At 44.4% G+C, this 16,707-nt stretch overlaps 1 protein-coding gene across 1 annotated transcript in view; it reads left to right on the forward strand.

The window, feature by feature from the left end:
- The window catches only part of VEPH1 (ventricular zone expressed PH domain containing 1), an 88,947-nt gene that overhangs the window by 54,286 nt on the left and 17,954 nt on the right, over positions 1-16,707 (forward strand). The window contains exons 11-12 of the mRNA XM_049803074.1: positions 9,138-9,277; positions 13,076-13,210. Coding sequence (XP_049659031.1) covers positions 9,138-9,277; positions 13,076-13,210 — 275 coding nt within the window. The remainder of the gene's footprint in view (positions 1-9,137; positions 9,278-13,075; positions 13,211-16,707) is intronic.

The following is a 16,707-nucleotide window of genomic DNA, read 5'->3' on the forward strand; positions in this document are numbered from 1 at the left end:
ATCAATTTAAACAGACTGCTCTCCAGACACGCTTTACCTGGTAGCCGGTAGATTCCTGGTTGGGGTGGTGTTATCACTCTCCTGGGGGAAAAGCCAAACCAGAGGACTTTGGCTTCTGAGCTTCTGGGTCGTACAAGGATGGAGCTAACAGTTCCTCCAGGAGCTGCCTGTGCCCGCTCTGCCAGGCTGGGGGTGCCGGGCAGAGGCACCAAGGGATGCGGGTGGGAGACGGAGGAGCCAGGCAGTGGCAGGAGCGGGACATTCTCCCAGGACCCCGCTTTCCTGCGCACGCCTTGCGGGCTCTTTGCGCTTCAGTCATCGACACAGGCAGCGGAAAGGTAAATGTGCTTTTGCTTCTGAAGATGGGACAACGCGGCAGAGAGATTTTACTGGTGTACCTTCCCAAATGACAGAGGCTTTTCATTGCCCTGGTGGTGAAGGGAAGGAAGATGGAGGGGGTTTATAAAGTTAAGCTAATCTGGCTTTTGCCACTCCGATTTGGACTCTGTGTATTGAGTGCGTTGTAGTGGCTGTCCAGACCCCATTATAGTCATGCTTTCTTCATTAATTTTTGTGTAACTTACTGGAGGTGAAGTCTGTTGGCCTGAGTTATGGCATGCATGCAAAGGTAGTAGTGTTAAAAAAAATAAATAAATCAGCATTTCTTGGAGCTGGTTGCTTTAAAAATTAGCATTTTCTCCTATAAACATATTTATTGTTTGCATACTTATTTGTAATCCAAACTGAAAAGATCAGGCAAAGGAAACTGAGGAAGCTGAAAAATGCTTAAAACTGAAATTTAAAAAGTTGTATCCATTTCTTATTCCCTGGTTTCATGTTATGGGTGGGTTTGATTCTGTTTGGGAAATTTATGAACATACTTTCACTCCTATTAAGAGGTTTTATTTAATAGTAAAGGATCACCAATGTAAATCAAATAATGCGTTAATTGTTCCCAGAACCAGTGACTCTGTACCTACTTGCCTATGTCCCTCCTGGGTTAGCCCAGCATGTTAAGCTGGAATAAACAATTAACAACTCTACTGACATTCTTCTGGTTATATTTTGTTCTTTTTCCCCAGGCACAACCACTTAGTAGTGAACTTTAAAATTGCAACATATATTCTCTTGTTTCCTGTAAGAAGAACAAGTAGTTGCTTATTCTCTTGCTGGAAGTTTGAGACTTGCCAACAGATGTGATGAGAAATGTTTCTTGACTGGGAGGAGAGTTTCCTTGGGATCTTCATCAGTCTCTGCCATCTGGGGCATTTGGTGACTATGTGGGGGGGGTTGTGCCTAGCATTGCCTTTCACATGTTCTTCATGTTATAAAATCCTTTCCTTGTGTTACTCGGACTCTCCTTCCAAGCCAAAGGCAGCCTGAGGAAGGAGGAGAACTCATCCTTCTTTCTGGAGAAGATGTGCCCAAGTGTTACCAGCGGCTGCTGCCAGCGAAGCAGGAGAGCAGGACGTGGGGGCAGCGGGGTACGATGCCCAGGGGGATGCTGAGATGAGAAGCTGCTTGAGCGGAGGGATGCACATAGCTCTAAAGTGTCGTGGTTTAGGTTTGCTCTTAGGTGCTTAGGGATAATTCATAGTAGTTGGATAAAACAGGCACTTGTTCTGTCTGTTCAGTGTGTTACCCCAGATATTCAGCAGCAGTAGATATGACTTTGCTGCTAATTTGAACACTCTGCTTCAAATTTGCTTTCTGCATTTAGAAGCGACAGTACTTTTTAAAGTACAACTGGTTTCAAGAGTCTGTAAATGCATAGTTTAAATGTGACCAATGTAATAGGCTTAATGTCCTCAAGGAAATTAGTTAATTTTTTGCTTCCTCTCTCCCCTACATACTTTTGACCAATTATTTTAAAGAGTTGCAGATCCATCTTTGCCATAATTTGGACTTCATTGCTTTAAATAACATCAAAAGGACCTTTAGTCGACATTGGATTGCCAGCACTTGCCAAGATGAGCTGTGTGCTGGGGGAGCTGTTGCGGAGCAAGTAGGTTTTGCTGACAGGAGTCTCCTGTGTGTTGTATCTTACTGATATCCTGAAAGGTTCTTGGGGCTAAATTAATCTTTCCTTACCAGGCGAAGTCAGGGTGAGCAGTTATGTGTTTCCACACGTGCAATTACGCAGAGATTCAGGGAACTAAGCTGTCTCCACCTTTGTAGGCTGAGACTGGTTTCTTTTCACCTTCAAAGCTTTTCCACTAACTCAAGCCTGTAAGTGTTTTGGGTTTTTTTGTTTGTTTTGTTCTTCCTAGCAAAAACATTTGTATGCTGCCCTTCACAGACGAGGCACTTCAGGACATGATTTAGTGGGCATGATGATGGGTTGACAGTTGGTCGCAATGATCTTAAAGGTCTTTTCCAACCTAAACCATTCTATGATTCTTTCCTGGCTAAACCTACAGACCTGATCCCTGCTGACTCATCAGATTTCCCTTTGTCAGCCACTGTGCATTGCCAAGTGCAAATGCAGTGAGTTGTTTTCTCTAGAAATGACTGCGTTCCCACAGGTGTGAATGGGTCTTGCTATGTTGTAACTCTGCTTTAATTCCTCTGAAATCCTGTGGGATTACACAAGGTTGATATTTGTTTCGTAGTGGTTTACATGACTTGCAATGATGGACTGGGAAAAGTATGCAACATAGCTCACCTAAAGCTCAGCTGATTTATGTACTTGTGTTTTAGGAAAACCCAAAAAGTACCTTCCTAAACTGCATATCATGCTGAGTACATAAGTACACGCAATTCATAAATACTGCAATGATTTTAAAAGCACCTTTTTCATTCTCGGTTAGAGTATGTCTGAGTACAAGTATGAATATGGATGCATTGCATGCTTGGCTCCTAAATGATCCTGCCATGCTTCTAACTTATCCACAACGTACAGCAAAAATGACCTACTGTGGTGAACTTTTTGAGGTTTAAATAATGGTTCTTTGGGATCCTTGAATAAGATATTATGAAAGTGCAATATTATACTAGAAATATCAAGCCCCATGGTGAATGTTGTTACTCTGCTGCAGTGGGATATAGTGCATAGACCCTGAATCGAAATTGCTACACAACTGGGGAAATACTTGTAAAGAGTAATATTGTCATTTCTAGAAACATACGGTGCTTTGGTTTGGCTTCTTAAAAATGAAAAGGCAGCAGAAAAAAGTTAGTGTCTAACAACCGCTGGGTGTTAGGATAACACTTGCCATATACAATACAGACATTTGGGGGGATATTTTGAGCACAACAGACTCTGATAACCTGTTGAACAGTATTTGCAACATATGCAATGTTTTTATATGGGATGTAGTACAAGAGAACTCCACTGACATGGTTACATTTGAATAAAAGTTTAAACCTCTTTTATTATTCAAAATGCTAGAAGGAGAAAGCCGCAGTGGTTAAAGATCTCTCAAAACTTTGGCCAGACACTTGAGCGCTTGGTTACTTGTAAGCAGAATTGTACGTTTCCAGGTGGGAAGTGCTCCAGTGGGCAGTACTGCAGGAAAGCAGTGCTTTTAGTTCTGCTCCTTCAGTGGATGCTGTCAAATTTTGGAAGATGATGACTCAACCTATGTGACTATTACAATTCATATTTTTAGTTAGAGGTCTGTGTCCGTGCAGGAGTTAGTGATACAACGGGCCGCTGCTTATTCTGCAGTGTGTGTATGTCCAGTGAGCCAATCTCACATGCCGTGGGTCAGTCTCTGATGGTGCTATTCATTAAAATGATTTTTTTTTTTTTTCCATTTTAAACATTTAGTGAAATGGCACAACGTAAATATTTTTCTGACATGTCATTTTCTTGAAAATGTGCCCATCTTCATTCTGGGCAGCTTCATGTGCCCAGATGATGACAAGAAACTCATTTTGCCTTGCCTGTCTGTTTACAGGTCTCCCATGACCATAAAAATGAATTCCCATGGTACTGGTGTGTTGGTTTGTACTTGAGTGAAATACAATAAAATAGTGCTAGATATGGATCAGGGTCATCTTAGCCTTCATCAGAATAGATTTATTATTTAAATACCACTTTCTACTGACTTTGGGATAACTGAGATTAGCTGTTACGTGTTTAAACTGGTAGTTCATTGCAAACAATTGAAGAACTTACGTGGTAAACTTTGGCTTGTTATCAGACGTTGCCAAATTCAGCATATCGAATGTAGCAGAAATAGTTGTGAGTAATCGCTCCTCTCATACCAAAGCTTTGAAAATTGTCTGAGTAGGAGGCTTTTTTCAGTTGATATTGACAAATGAATGCTGTGTTCTTCCAGGAACTAACTTTATGCTCAGCCAGCGTGGACTCCAGCACTTGAGCTGACATTTATTTTGACATGTGTTGGTAGCCTCAGTATTTCTCTCAGTGTCATCCACAATGGCTTGCTGAGCAGTTTGTTAGGGTTTTGTGTCTCTCCATATATCCTTTGCAGTTTTTTCTTCTGCAGCATTCAGGAACCTCCTCCACAGTCCCATCAAACGCACTCCCACCCAGCACTGGGCACCCTCTCTTCACTGCTAACCAGGGGCTGGTATCCTGGAGCTCTGCCACCTTCTGCCCGCAGCTGCGATGACTTCTGTGGGAGGCTGCCCAGGTGGGATTTCATCAGCTTGATGTGGACTTACTGTGGGTGACAATAAATCTAGCTCTGGACTCTGCTGCCTTGCACAGTTGTGTAATGCACTCCAACGTTTGCCTGCAGCCTTTAAATGCCTCCCAGGTTTCTTGTCAATTCATATATTTGTAACTGAAAAAATAACTGCTGTACTCACTGAAGAGGAAGGCATTGACTGCCAGCTCCTTTTTGCAGTGGCAATACGTGGTTTATGGTCACGTTTAGCTAAGAGTGATTTCCCATAATGAAGCATTAAACTTTTCACACACATGGACCGAGGCCAAGCCTCTACTTCTGGTTGAGTGTATTGAAGTTAAGGTTTTGTTAGCATCTGTGGTGCATAAACCAGGGGTCTTTAGTTTGGACCGTGCTGTTGGAAGAGCATTCTCTCAACAGCCTCCTTGGAGGCATCGTTTAATTTTGTGCTTTAATATGTCCCAGGACTTAGGGTCACTCTAACCCCTTCAGTTTCTCAAACTCCTTCTTTATATTGAATGTGAACACTGGCAGGTTTGGGTATGAACCAGTAGGTTTGGGTAATTAGGTTAAACTCAAATTTTGCCCGTAGGCACTAATCCAAGAGTGGTGGATTTTATGCCCCCTCTTTTTTCCCTGCTAAGTTGAGTGTGCTGCTTATGGGCATGATGTATCTGTGATCTGCAGCTAAGTTAGTTTTCTTTTCAGAACTGTTATCTCAGTTTAGCAGCATTTGCATCTTTGTTGGTTTAAATTTAAGCCCTGGCTTTCTGCTGCTGAAGGCTTGCAGCCATATGCACGCTTCTAATATTGTCCCGCTGTGGATCTTGGAGTATGTTTGTGCTCAGGTGATTGACATGGCCCAAACAGCACTTCACAGGATTTAGTCAATGTGCACAAATCAATATCATCATCTTCAAAGAGCAGCCTACGAATGCCCAATGCTTGGCATCAAGCCACCACTTTATGAGGATTCTTCCCTTCTACAAGGCAACATTCTTCTGAAATATAGTCATTTTTTCAGGCCTGCACAAGAGGAAGGAGTGCCATATTCCCTAACACCAATAAGTGCGCCTCTGTTTTTTGGTATGTTTGGTGAAGCCGAGAGAAGTGGCCCCACTTCAGCTCTGCTTTCCATCACTGTCTCAAAGCAAACGAAACATCTTCAAAGTTGCCCTCTACGAAATGCACTCTCTAGAGGCAAATACAGATGGGTTTTCTTGTTGGCTCACCCGTGTGTTAGGAGAGCCGGGGCCGGTCTAGGTCCTTCATCCTGTCTCTTTGGAGGGGCGTGATCCAGATGAAGTTTGTGGTCCTGGTCAGCCCAACATCATTTTTGACTCGGTTCGTGAACTCCGTCCCTGGGAGGAGAGCTCACCGCCTGGTCTGACCCTCTGTCCTAGTGCCTGTGGCTTTTCTTCTGCTGTCACTGTCACTCCTTCTGGCCCCATATTGGCTTATGGGACTGCCTATGATCAAAGATTAATGAACGCCCCGTTGGTTTCCAGATAATCCAAGCTTCATCCGCTGTGATGTTGCTGATTATACCCTGTAAGTGTTCCTCTGAGGAAGGAGTGCTGTTGTCACCCCTTGCTGTATGGTCGCTACAGTCTGGTTTGGTTCTTGTGCTCACTTCCAAATAATTACGCATTGCTTTGGCTTGTGTGTGTTTCCCCACAGTATGTGTAGTGACTCTAGCGGTTTTTTGTGAACTCTAATCTTCCCGTGCCTTTACATCTCAGATCTCCTGTGCTACAGTGGAGTCTCGATGAGCTCTGCAGCCCCAGCTTGACACTGGCGACTTCCTTTTCTCAGCAAATTCGAACAGCTTTGTCAAAGGATAATAAAGTGGTTTCCACTTGCCAGCTTCTGAATTTTTTTTTTTTTTCTCCCAGCCTAACAGCCACCTGGCCTCTCTGTAGCATCTTCAGCAGGTTCCAACATCCCAGTTTTGAATATTCTCCGTTTTCAGGAACTATCTGATCCATTGATACTTTTGGTCTAGGGACCCATACTTTTGTACCTCTGGTAAACTCATTCCTCATTCATCGTGGTTTTATGCGAAATACTGAATTTATTACATTTCTCTCTTATGCTTTCACATCTTGATTAGATGAAAAATGTTTAAAAACCGCAAGTATTTCAAGATGCTCTGTTGTTGGACAGAAAGGCTGCCTTCTGATATCAGTCTTCCTTGTTGCTGGCTCTCGTTGTCAGCAGATCCAGAAGGCTGTGCTATTTAAACTGTTTCCCGTTACCCACGTTTTCTAAAGAGTTAGAACTCATTTTTCCAGTTAGGGTATTTTCTTACAGCATTTTATTCCTACACCTTCAGTGCGTGGTGACTCACCAGGATAGCATGAGACTCTGAGTAATGCTCCCTGCACAGCTGGCCTGTGTCAACCTTCCCAACTGCGTGATTTCATTTTATGGACGCTGCACAGTGAGACGTGACTGTTCGACCCCGCAGGAGCCTACGCCGCTCTCTTCTTGAAAATGCTTTGGCTTTGACCCTGCAGGTGCTGGCAGGCCAGGACCTCAGGAGAGGTGAGCGGTGGTGGCTTTGTGCATGGACCAGTCTGACAGGCCCATCAGCCACTGCAGGGTGGTTTGTCTGTCTGTCTGTCTGTCATTTCTGCCTTTAGCTAGGCAGCAAGTGCGGCAGCAGCAGCTGGGGCTGCTGGTTGTTCCCCTCCCCTTCCAAGGTCAGCTCTCCAGCTGGGTGAAGAGGGTCCCGCTCTCTCCTGTGTTTGCATCAAGGTCATCATCCAAGGATCTCCGTTTTTTGTTTTCCGTGCCTTTTTACCTTGGATGGCTGCTTGTTCCCGTTCAAAGGGGCTATAAAATGATACCACTATTTTAAGTTAAAAAAGAAGTCTGATTAGGTTTTGCCTAACATGCTGTTATCATTATGAGTAGTCATCCAAAGACAGAAAATGAGGGTTCAAGGTCGATATTTTGCAAAAGCAGAATCGTGCATCTCAAGGGCTTCGTTTCCAGTTAAAACCAGCGCAGGAAGTTCAGAGTCAGGTAACATTACGTAGCATATAGCTTTGTGCTGAGCAGTTGATCCCAAAGGACACCTTCAGATTGCACGTAGCTGTGGCGGGATTTTTATCAACAGATGACATGATCACAGGTGGCATAAATGGTTGATATTTGGCAGAGCAGCGAGAATTGGAGATGCTTTGTCTGTCTGTAGTGTTCCGGAGCTGGGACTGTGAGTCAAAGTGCACTTTGGCAGCAAACCTGTGTGTTGAGTGGGTGACACTGAATCGCAGCTGTGAACAGACATAGCCCACCTTTCCCGGTGTGTAACTCTGAATACATTTGCAGTCTCTTGTCCGGTTGGACCTGGAGCTCCATGCCTTTTCCTTCTCTGTGTGTTTTTTTTGCTGCAAAGTCTGTGGCTGTGCTGGCCGTCGTGGCCCGTGGGCTCTGCCAGAGCTGCCCTTGCGCTGGCTTGCTGATTTGGGCAAGTCACTGTGCCACCTTGTCCCTTGCAGCACGGCAGCAGCAACGATTCCTGTCCCTTGTGTGCCGTGCCTCTCGGGGAATAGCTGCAAAAGCTGCAGCTCCCTGCCTTAGCGTGTAAAAATCAGGGATGACCAGCAGACTTGTAGCACATAGGCTTGATGAGAAGTGGGATTTGTAGGACCAGGCGCCCTTAGAAGCCAAGCTGTAGCCAGGGCAGCAGGTTCAGGTGGACCTGGGCTTTAGGGCTGCAGCTCCCGGGTGGATGGGGAAGAGGGGCTGCGGCTGGGAGCCCTCGCGGAGCGGGGCAGGAGCTGGCACGTCGGCTTTCCGCGGGGACGCAGGGCTCAGTGGATGCTCGCTAACGCTCTTCTTTCAAACTGTGGTGTTTCTGGTGATGAATTTATAGGATGGCCTGTGCAGCAATCGTGCTACGCGCACAGTGGCGTTGTACACCGATTTATGCATCTTTTGGCTCCTGGAGAATCCGTGGCAAATGAGAAGTACCCCAGCTTTTACCAGCGGCTGAGCGAGCCCGTTCCTAGCTGGGAGCCCCGCTCCGCACTCCTCCATCCCTGCGGACACCAGCTTTCAGCTGCGCAAAGTCTCGGCAAGGATCCCACAGATGTCAGGCCCCCATATGGCTGTTTCCTCATACGGGATGTTTTTTCCAACAAACTCTTTAAATAAGAATACGTGATGCACAGTTTTGACAGATCTGTCAGGTTCGATAAGCTAAATGATTCTACAGAACGCATGAGAAAGCACAAAGAAGATAAACAGCCCGACCGTGTGCTGTCTTGCACCTTTTGCACTTGGGAGTAAACGATTACTACGTAAGATTTAAAGCACCGGAGACTAGATTTCTCTAGTGCCGTCAGATGGCTCGTGTTTAATTTAAGGGCGCAGACACAGCAATGCCCTTCCGAATGCTGCAGGAGTTGACCAGACCGATACCCCGTAGTGGAAATGTATGCCCACGCACTGCTTGATGGCAAATACGCTGGTACAGTTAGGTTTCTGTCTTTAGCTGATTTTAATATTCTGCATATTTATTTCTAGATACCGTTAGAAGTTGTGTAGCAAAGCTGTTCTTCAGCTGTCCCCTGAAGGGCCACTACTGCTTGTACAGTAAATCCAGTTTTACCCTCATCAGCCAGCAGCCTCCACTGTGGATCCATATCATGTTCCTCTTTCAGCAGGTGCGTGCAGTACAAATTAGTGGCACCTCTATATTGTTCACATTGTACTGGGAAAAAAATGTTTTAATGGTTAATCTCTTTAAATACGCTTCTAATCCACAGTGCTTTGTGACCCTTGCGATGTCTCAGAAGTCGTTATAGTAGGTTGAAGTGGTTTTTCAGTTTTTAAATTTCTACAAAATGCAACAAATTGAAACTGTCTGGAGAGATTACAAGGTCTGGGGATAAAAAAGTGGGACCAAACCTCATTGTCCTCATTCGGGCAAAACTTCCAGTAAAGTCCCAGGTGCCTTGCAAATGAACAGGAGCATTGCAGTGGTTTTGCAGGGGACCAGAATCGACCCCGAGACTGCAGGGGGAGGTTGGAGGTGCAGCACCCACTGGATTTTTTTTTACTGCAGAAGTTTTGACTGAGCAGGATTTGCAAAGCTGATCAGTGCTGTTCTCCTACCTACCCTAGAGCTATTTTCTCATGTGTGATACCATTTCCAAATACAGCCCAGTATTTGGATATACGTGGAATTTCGAAATAGGTTACAAATAGTATGAAAATGTAAGAGAAAAAACCCTACATTCACACTTCAAGATGAAACAGATGGATTTTGTGTTAAAATAATAAGGTTCAGTTTCTTAGCCTATGCAGAGCCATTCACCACAGTTCATCCCACCCTAATGCAACCTTAGAAATACAAAGGTTTTATCTGAAATTTAAAACATGCTCGGCGAGTTATGCTGTGAATGTAAAAGCTCAAATCACTCTTCCCTGTGTTTGCTCCTAGAAATAAATACAACAAATGTTTTCAAGAAATGCAGGTCAGTAGGAGGTAGTCAGGGAAGGAGAGGACAGCGACAGAGCAGAGGCAGAAACGGGAATGAGGAGACAAGATGAAAGGGGAAAACAAAGGAGGTGAATTACTCTGTAAGTGAAAACCTGAAGAAAGAGGTTGAATTTTAGGAGGACCTAGAGAGAATAAATGAATTATGTTACAAATGCATCACTTTATTCCTGATGAGAGGAAAACAGGTGTTGAAAAATATGGACAAAAGTACTAAGCCCCACAAAAACAAGAAAGGAGGACAAGAAGCGGAGGAGACGGGCAGCAGAGCTGGCATACCTCGCTCGCCACTGTGCAGCCTCCGCCGCCTCTGCCACCAGATGTTAACGCAATGACCTCTGCTCTGTCTGTGGTTCATGGTTTGAATCAGTCGCACTGACAATTTAATCACTGATCCACCTTTAATCCCTGGCGCCTAGCCTTTTCCCGATAGGTTTTTCATTGAAAAACCTCTCCCTTTCACCCCTTCCCAGATTACCCGGATTTTGGCTCTGCTAGTTCCATCTTTTATCAGGACTATTGAGCTCCGCGTAGTTCCCAGCTCACAGGGGCAATATTACTTTCCTTCCCCGTCCCCACGTGTCCCTGCTGGGTCCTGCTTCTTTTGGACGTTGCCCCCAAAGAGCGGTCCCCCCCGTTTTCCACGGCTGTCCTTGCCCTGGGCTGGGTAATCGCATTTGTCCCACTGCAGCTCCTCTTCCTGAAGCTTTGCTTTTATTCCCTACGGTCTTGCTAGTTTTGCTCCGGCTGTGCCAGTGCTACCCCTGGCCGGGGGCTCCCATGCCAAGGGCCCTCCAGCAGAATCCCCCCGCGCTGCCGGGGCCAGGCTCAAAACAATGCGATTCAGTTTTGTGTCTTTTTGCAAATATGTTGTAAACACAGAACTTTTTTCTTACGGGGAAAAAAAAAAAGAGTCCTCTTGTGTTGCACAGAGTGTTTGAGCCTGCTGTGCGTCGGGGCGATGTTTAATGTCAGATAATTTATGTTTTTCTTTTGTTTGAAATCCTAAAGCTTTTAAGTACTGGATATATAACTATTATTAAATTAAATACAGGGCACTAAATTCAGCCCTGAGATAATGTTATTTAAGCCTGTGAAATTGTACAAGAGATAAATTTGACATAAAACGTATTTATAGCGTGTTAATAGTAAGTTAAATGAAAGGCTGGTGATAAAAATGTAGTTTTCAGCAGATCCATCATAGATTCACAGACAGACGACTAATAAACGGTTTCTGAAGATTCCAGTACCAGTTGCCATATTTTTATTCCTTTTCTGTCAGTCGCTCCATATTCTGTTTGACACTGCATTCCGCAAAAGTAAAAGCGAGAAGAGAGACTTTTTCTCTCAGGTCTCCAGAACAGATTCTTAACTTCATAACCCTGCTTTCTATTTCATTTAAAAAATATTAGTGAATAGTTATATCATGTTTTGAAACCCTTGGATGGAAGTTGTGAAACGGTAGATTATTACTGCAGGGCCGTAGGAAGAGAAGCATAGGGCAGTGAAGATCTGAGAAATTGTCTTACAGATAAGCGATGATTAATAAAAACAAAACTAGAATAAGGGGTGATGTTAGAGGGGCTATTCAATGGACAGGATGCTTAGTTTCACAGATTCATTCGTTGAAATAATCCTGATTCATGGTTTCGTTTCTCTCATCAGGCGGGACAGTGTCACGCCGCTGTGGTAGCAGCGGTGAGGAAGGGGCTGCCTGACGCGTCCCTTTCTAACGCCTTCCCTAGAGTCACTCAGAACTTTGCCAAACGCAAACTAATTGGGCTGCCATTTTCTCCTGCCAGGTGGCTGCCTGGAGCTGACTTCTTCTCCCTTTTAATTTGGGCAAAATGATCTGGCTGTTTCTGACAGCTTAGCTGGAAAAAACGCCTTGCCTCGGCCACGGTAAAATTCCTGGTGGAGTCTTACTGAAGTGTGTCTGTGTCAGTTGGATGCCAGACAGTGGGATTAGGATTGTTGGGTTTCTGCTTAGAAAGAGAAGAAAGAATGTCCATCCAGGAAACCTACGTTAAAAGGACGTTGTTCATATTGCAAAATCAAATACTTGAAATATGGAAAATCAGATTTGCTTGTTCATGCTTAACTTGGCTTCTGCATGCAAATGCGTTTTTTAATTACAAGATCATGTAGCAGATACAGGAGAGGCAGAAACGCTAAGCGCTCTCAGCTGCAGTAGTGTTCTTGTAACGTTGATTTTGTGTGCAGTTTATACAATGAGGAACCTAATGCAGTTGAAATATTAGAATAATTCAAGGCAGGGTAAGGTTGTATCCTTGCTGTCCTTTGAAACAGGGAGCTTTGGAGGTGAGAGCACCCAGCCCAACCCAGGTTTCATCTTGTTTTGTGAATGTTCAGGGCACGAAAATTCCTGTCCTCTGCCAGCAAAATCTGTGTCGAATGTGTTCTGTGGAGTTTTTTCGCTTGCATTTCATCCCACTGCCTGTTCAGCGCAGTTGCAAACGTTGCACTTTCACTCTTCCCCGCACAAGGACCAAGAGCTGCAGTCAGGTCCAAATAAACATATACAAACCTGCAGCGGTGCTAAGCATCTTTTCACGTTAGCTGGTAAATGACACGTGTTTTCCAAAAAGGTGCGTGCTACTGAGATCTCCGCCTGGTTTGCAGGGGCCAGCGCTGCTAACGTTTTGGTAAACTAGCATTTCAATACAAAAATGACATGCATGTTGCTATGCATATTGGTAGTTGATAGATACTCTTTGGTGAGCCACAGACCTTAAAGACATGTAATGTACAACAAAAAAAACCCCAAGGAAATATTTGAGGATTTATCTAATTGCGTGCATATTGATCCATCGTAACTCCTCACGGAGAAATGAACTAATCTGTGGTTATTCGCGTGGCTGTCCCACTGTAAGAACAAGATACTCTTTGTTAATGGCCAAGTCAAAAATGCTTGAAACCCTGTTTTCAACATTTTCTTCAGAGCTTGTTTGCAGAACCTTTGTCCATACAGAGTAATTCTGTACAAGTCCTTAAGGCCCTGTGGGAGAAGACACAGCTCAAGGGGACGCACAGTTTTGAAACTGCCATGATCCAGTCTACATTTCCACACCAAAAGGTAAGCTTTTATTTTTCTCAGAAAAAAAAAAAAAAAGAACAACTTTGCGCTGACTTTTACAGCAGCTGTACAAAGACCTTTACGATAGCTATAGCAAGTCTTTGCTGTGCTCAAATCGTGAAAAACCAAAACCTCTTTCCCTGCCCCTTCCCGTTCTTTGCTTTAGCTCCGGCATCTTCTGAGCATTTGCACTTACTGACGTGCCAAGTCCTCTTCTCCTGGATGGCCGTATGGCTATCCATAGTGCGTGCTTCTAACCTCCCTTCCACACGAAGCACTCGGCTTGTGGGAAGGTTGAAAAATCTTCACCAGCCATTACATTTTCAATCTCTGTAGAGGGTCCACAGTGTTGTTTTGTACTGTGCTTTGAAAGGGCTCCAGGCTTGTTCTCCACCCCCTCGTACATGCTTCATGTGGATTGTTCCCGACGTGATGAAGACTAGTGATGCTACGTATGGATTTTTTTTCCTGCTCGCAGTTTCAAACTCTAGATTCAGATTAGCTGCCACTATGGACTGTTTGGCAGCCGCTTGGAAGCTCACCTAGTTAAGCCGAGACTTGGATTTTATGGAAATGATCATTTGTGCCTCCACCGTTAGTTACCCCCATCAGTTTAAAAGATTACTCTTTCAAAGCTGTTTACTGTCTCCAGGATTTCAGCGAATGCTATTTCAAAGCTATTAATCAGGCTTCTTGGAAAAGGACGCTGTAGGATTGTAAAACAAATTTCTATTTATTCCTCAACATCTCGATCCAGCTCAATTGGATGAAATGAATTGTCAAACGTGATTTTGAAATACTCTTTCTCAGAATATTGTACGCATGAAGATGTCTGACTGAATAAGATTAATTTACTAAGGTTATGGCTGATTTGAAAACAGGACTTCTGTTTGAAACACCTTCTGAACCCCCAGGATAATGTTGCGTTGAAGTGGGAACTCCTGCTGTGGCTTGTAAGAGGAGCAGGGGATCCCCACATCTGAGACCCAGCTCATGGGCCAGTTTTACTTAGACACAGTGGGGCTTGCACTAAGTATTTTAGCTGCTATTGAAATCCTAGCCTGACTCATCCAAAGGCATTAGAACTGCTTTTCTGTTCAATACTGGCTTAACTTGAGCCCATGCCAAGATCTACTAGTCAAAAGTCAGAGCTGGTGGAGTGTATAGGAGTTTGGGGTGAATAAAGAGCTTAGGAAAGAGCGTGCCTTCACGGGTAGGATTAGATGTAGTGCATCATGCACACAAAGTCTACAAAATGTGTCCAACACCCCAGAAACGTGATTAGTCTCCAGTGCATCAGTTGCATAATCCTACTAGTGCTCAGATACTAGTGTTTGGCCTATTTTGGGAACTTTCATCACTCCGTGACATTAAGAGCATCTTTGAGCTCCCAAAATAACAGAGCTGGAAAATGAGATACGGATCTTCAGTGGTTTATTGAATTAAGCAGTGAACCGAAGTTTGGAAACTCCAGGAGCTGCAGATTGCCTAACAGCCCTTGGAGGCTGAAGACAGTCAGGCAGGTGTAACGCATCTAACATGGTAGAAGACTTTAATATTCGGTCTTGGTCTCCGCAGTATGCTGCTGGATTTACTTTCTCAGTTTTGGTTTTGCTTATTAATACAGAACCTGAGTTTGTTTCTAGTGAAATTTCCGTTCAGTTTACTGAGAAAAATCCCACTGAGTTTTCTGGGAGCGAGACCTAGGCCTGCCCTAAAGAAGATTTCCTTTAGCTTTTACGTTCCCCAAAAATCTGGCCACAGCATTCCTGGGATGACTTAGTCCTTACTTTGCTTGACAGACTAAGCTTCTGCGGTGATCTGAAATTTTTGTTTCAGAAGTTCTTCCCATTGCCATAGAACTTCACATATTGTGAATTGATTGACAAAATTATTGTAGTTGTTTATATTATTCCTCTGCCGATAGTGCAGGAAGCAAAATTATGGGGGCGTGGTTGTTTCAGTTAAGTGTAACACTTTAAATTTAAAATATTTTTAAATCTATTGATACAAATGCAGTGTCAGCATCCTGTATTACATTTTGCATTAAGTTTTGTGCGTCGTGTGACAGCAATGTCTGAATGCTTTATCAGAACTGAGGAATTTCTGTGCTGTAAGTACGTGGGGAAGGTCTGACCCACAGCGGAGTCAGTGCTGCCACACTGCTCTGCAGTCACTCCGCTTCTGCCCTCTGACCCTGGGGCTAATCCAGAGTAAATGAATTTAGACTTCTTTTTTGGTATGTATTCTAAAGCATTTTGCAAACCTGGAGAAAAATCTATTACGTCAATGATTTGTTCCAGAGTAAATTCTGAGAAATAGTTTTAGATCTACATCACTGTAAGGGATTTCTGAATTTGGCCCAAGGTGCGTGTGCAAGGAATTGCAGCGAATACCTGGCTTACAGAAAGCATGTCGTGTTTCACTGGGCAAGCCTGTTCATGCCACAAAAAATATTTATACAACACGGCTTAAGATGTGCCAGAAGTAAAGCGTTTCCAGATGTACATCCTTACAGATTTCCGTTTGGTTGCTTCATAGTTCTTTATCAAAGTACAGGCAGGCCACGTTACAAAAACTAAGCCCGTTCTGAGCTCGTTGCTGAATTCTTTGTGTTGACTCATGCTGTGTCAGAAGAGTGAGATGGTGACTACTTTACGAGCCCCGTGTGATGCCTTAAAGAGAGTCTTTTGTTAAGCAGTGTTGCAATAGAATAATTAACATTTTTAAGCTATTGTTAGTTCTGTTCCTCCCTTGCCTTTGTTTGCTATCTCACTTACGCAGCAGAAAGAAGTGCCCTGTTTTCACAATGGAGTCGCTGAAGTTTTCAAGATGATGGAGCATGGGGATGAGATAAATCTCTCCTCTCCAATTAAGCTTTTTCCTCGTGCTTCCCTTCCTGAAAGAAGTGGTTTATTGCAGATTATTTCAAGTGTACTAGAGTACAGAGTGGAAAAGAAAGATTGCTGCATTGATATTTCAGGGATGCTTGTTCTCTTTCAGTCTAGAGTTGCCTCACTGCAGCCACTAGAAGATTTTTTTTCACAGGATGGAGAAGGTCCCAGGCTTTCTGTTCAGCGTCATCCACGTGCCCTTACAACGTCCTACCTGAGAGCAGTACCATCGTTATTTTGCCCATCTTCTGTCCTCCCAGATGCCACGGCAGGAGGAGGATCAGGGCGCGTTGCTGGCATTGCTCTGCCCCGCTCTGCCCCTCCGTCGGGAGCCTGCAGCAGGGAGAAGACCCCGGAGGGGCTGCTGTGGTCTGTCCCTCCCGAGGACTCGGCTCTCCTGCCCAGGCAGGATCTGCTCGGGATCCCACACCACGCACAAAGTGTCTGAAGGGAGGCAGCGGAGCCTCGGACCATCAGATCCAACGCCGAGCGACCGGCCAGAGAAATAGGGAGAGAACCTGCGCAGCAGCCTGCTAAATTCTTCCAGAGTACGGAATTCCTCTTTGGAGGAAAGTAAGAACTTCAGCAATGAATAAAGAGCTG

The sequence above is a fragment of the Accipiter gentilis genome, chromosome 6 (assembly GCF_929443795.1).
Source record: "Accipiter gentilis chromosome 6, bAccGen1.1, whole genome shotgun sequence".
Lineage (NCBI taxonomy): Eukaryota > Metazoa > Chordata > Aves > Accipitriformes > Accipitridae > Astur > Astur gentilis.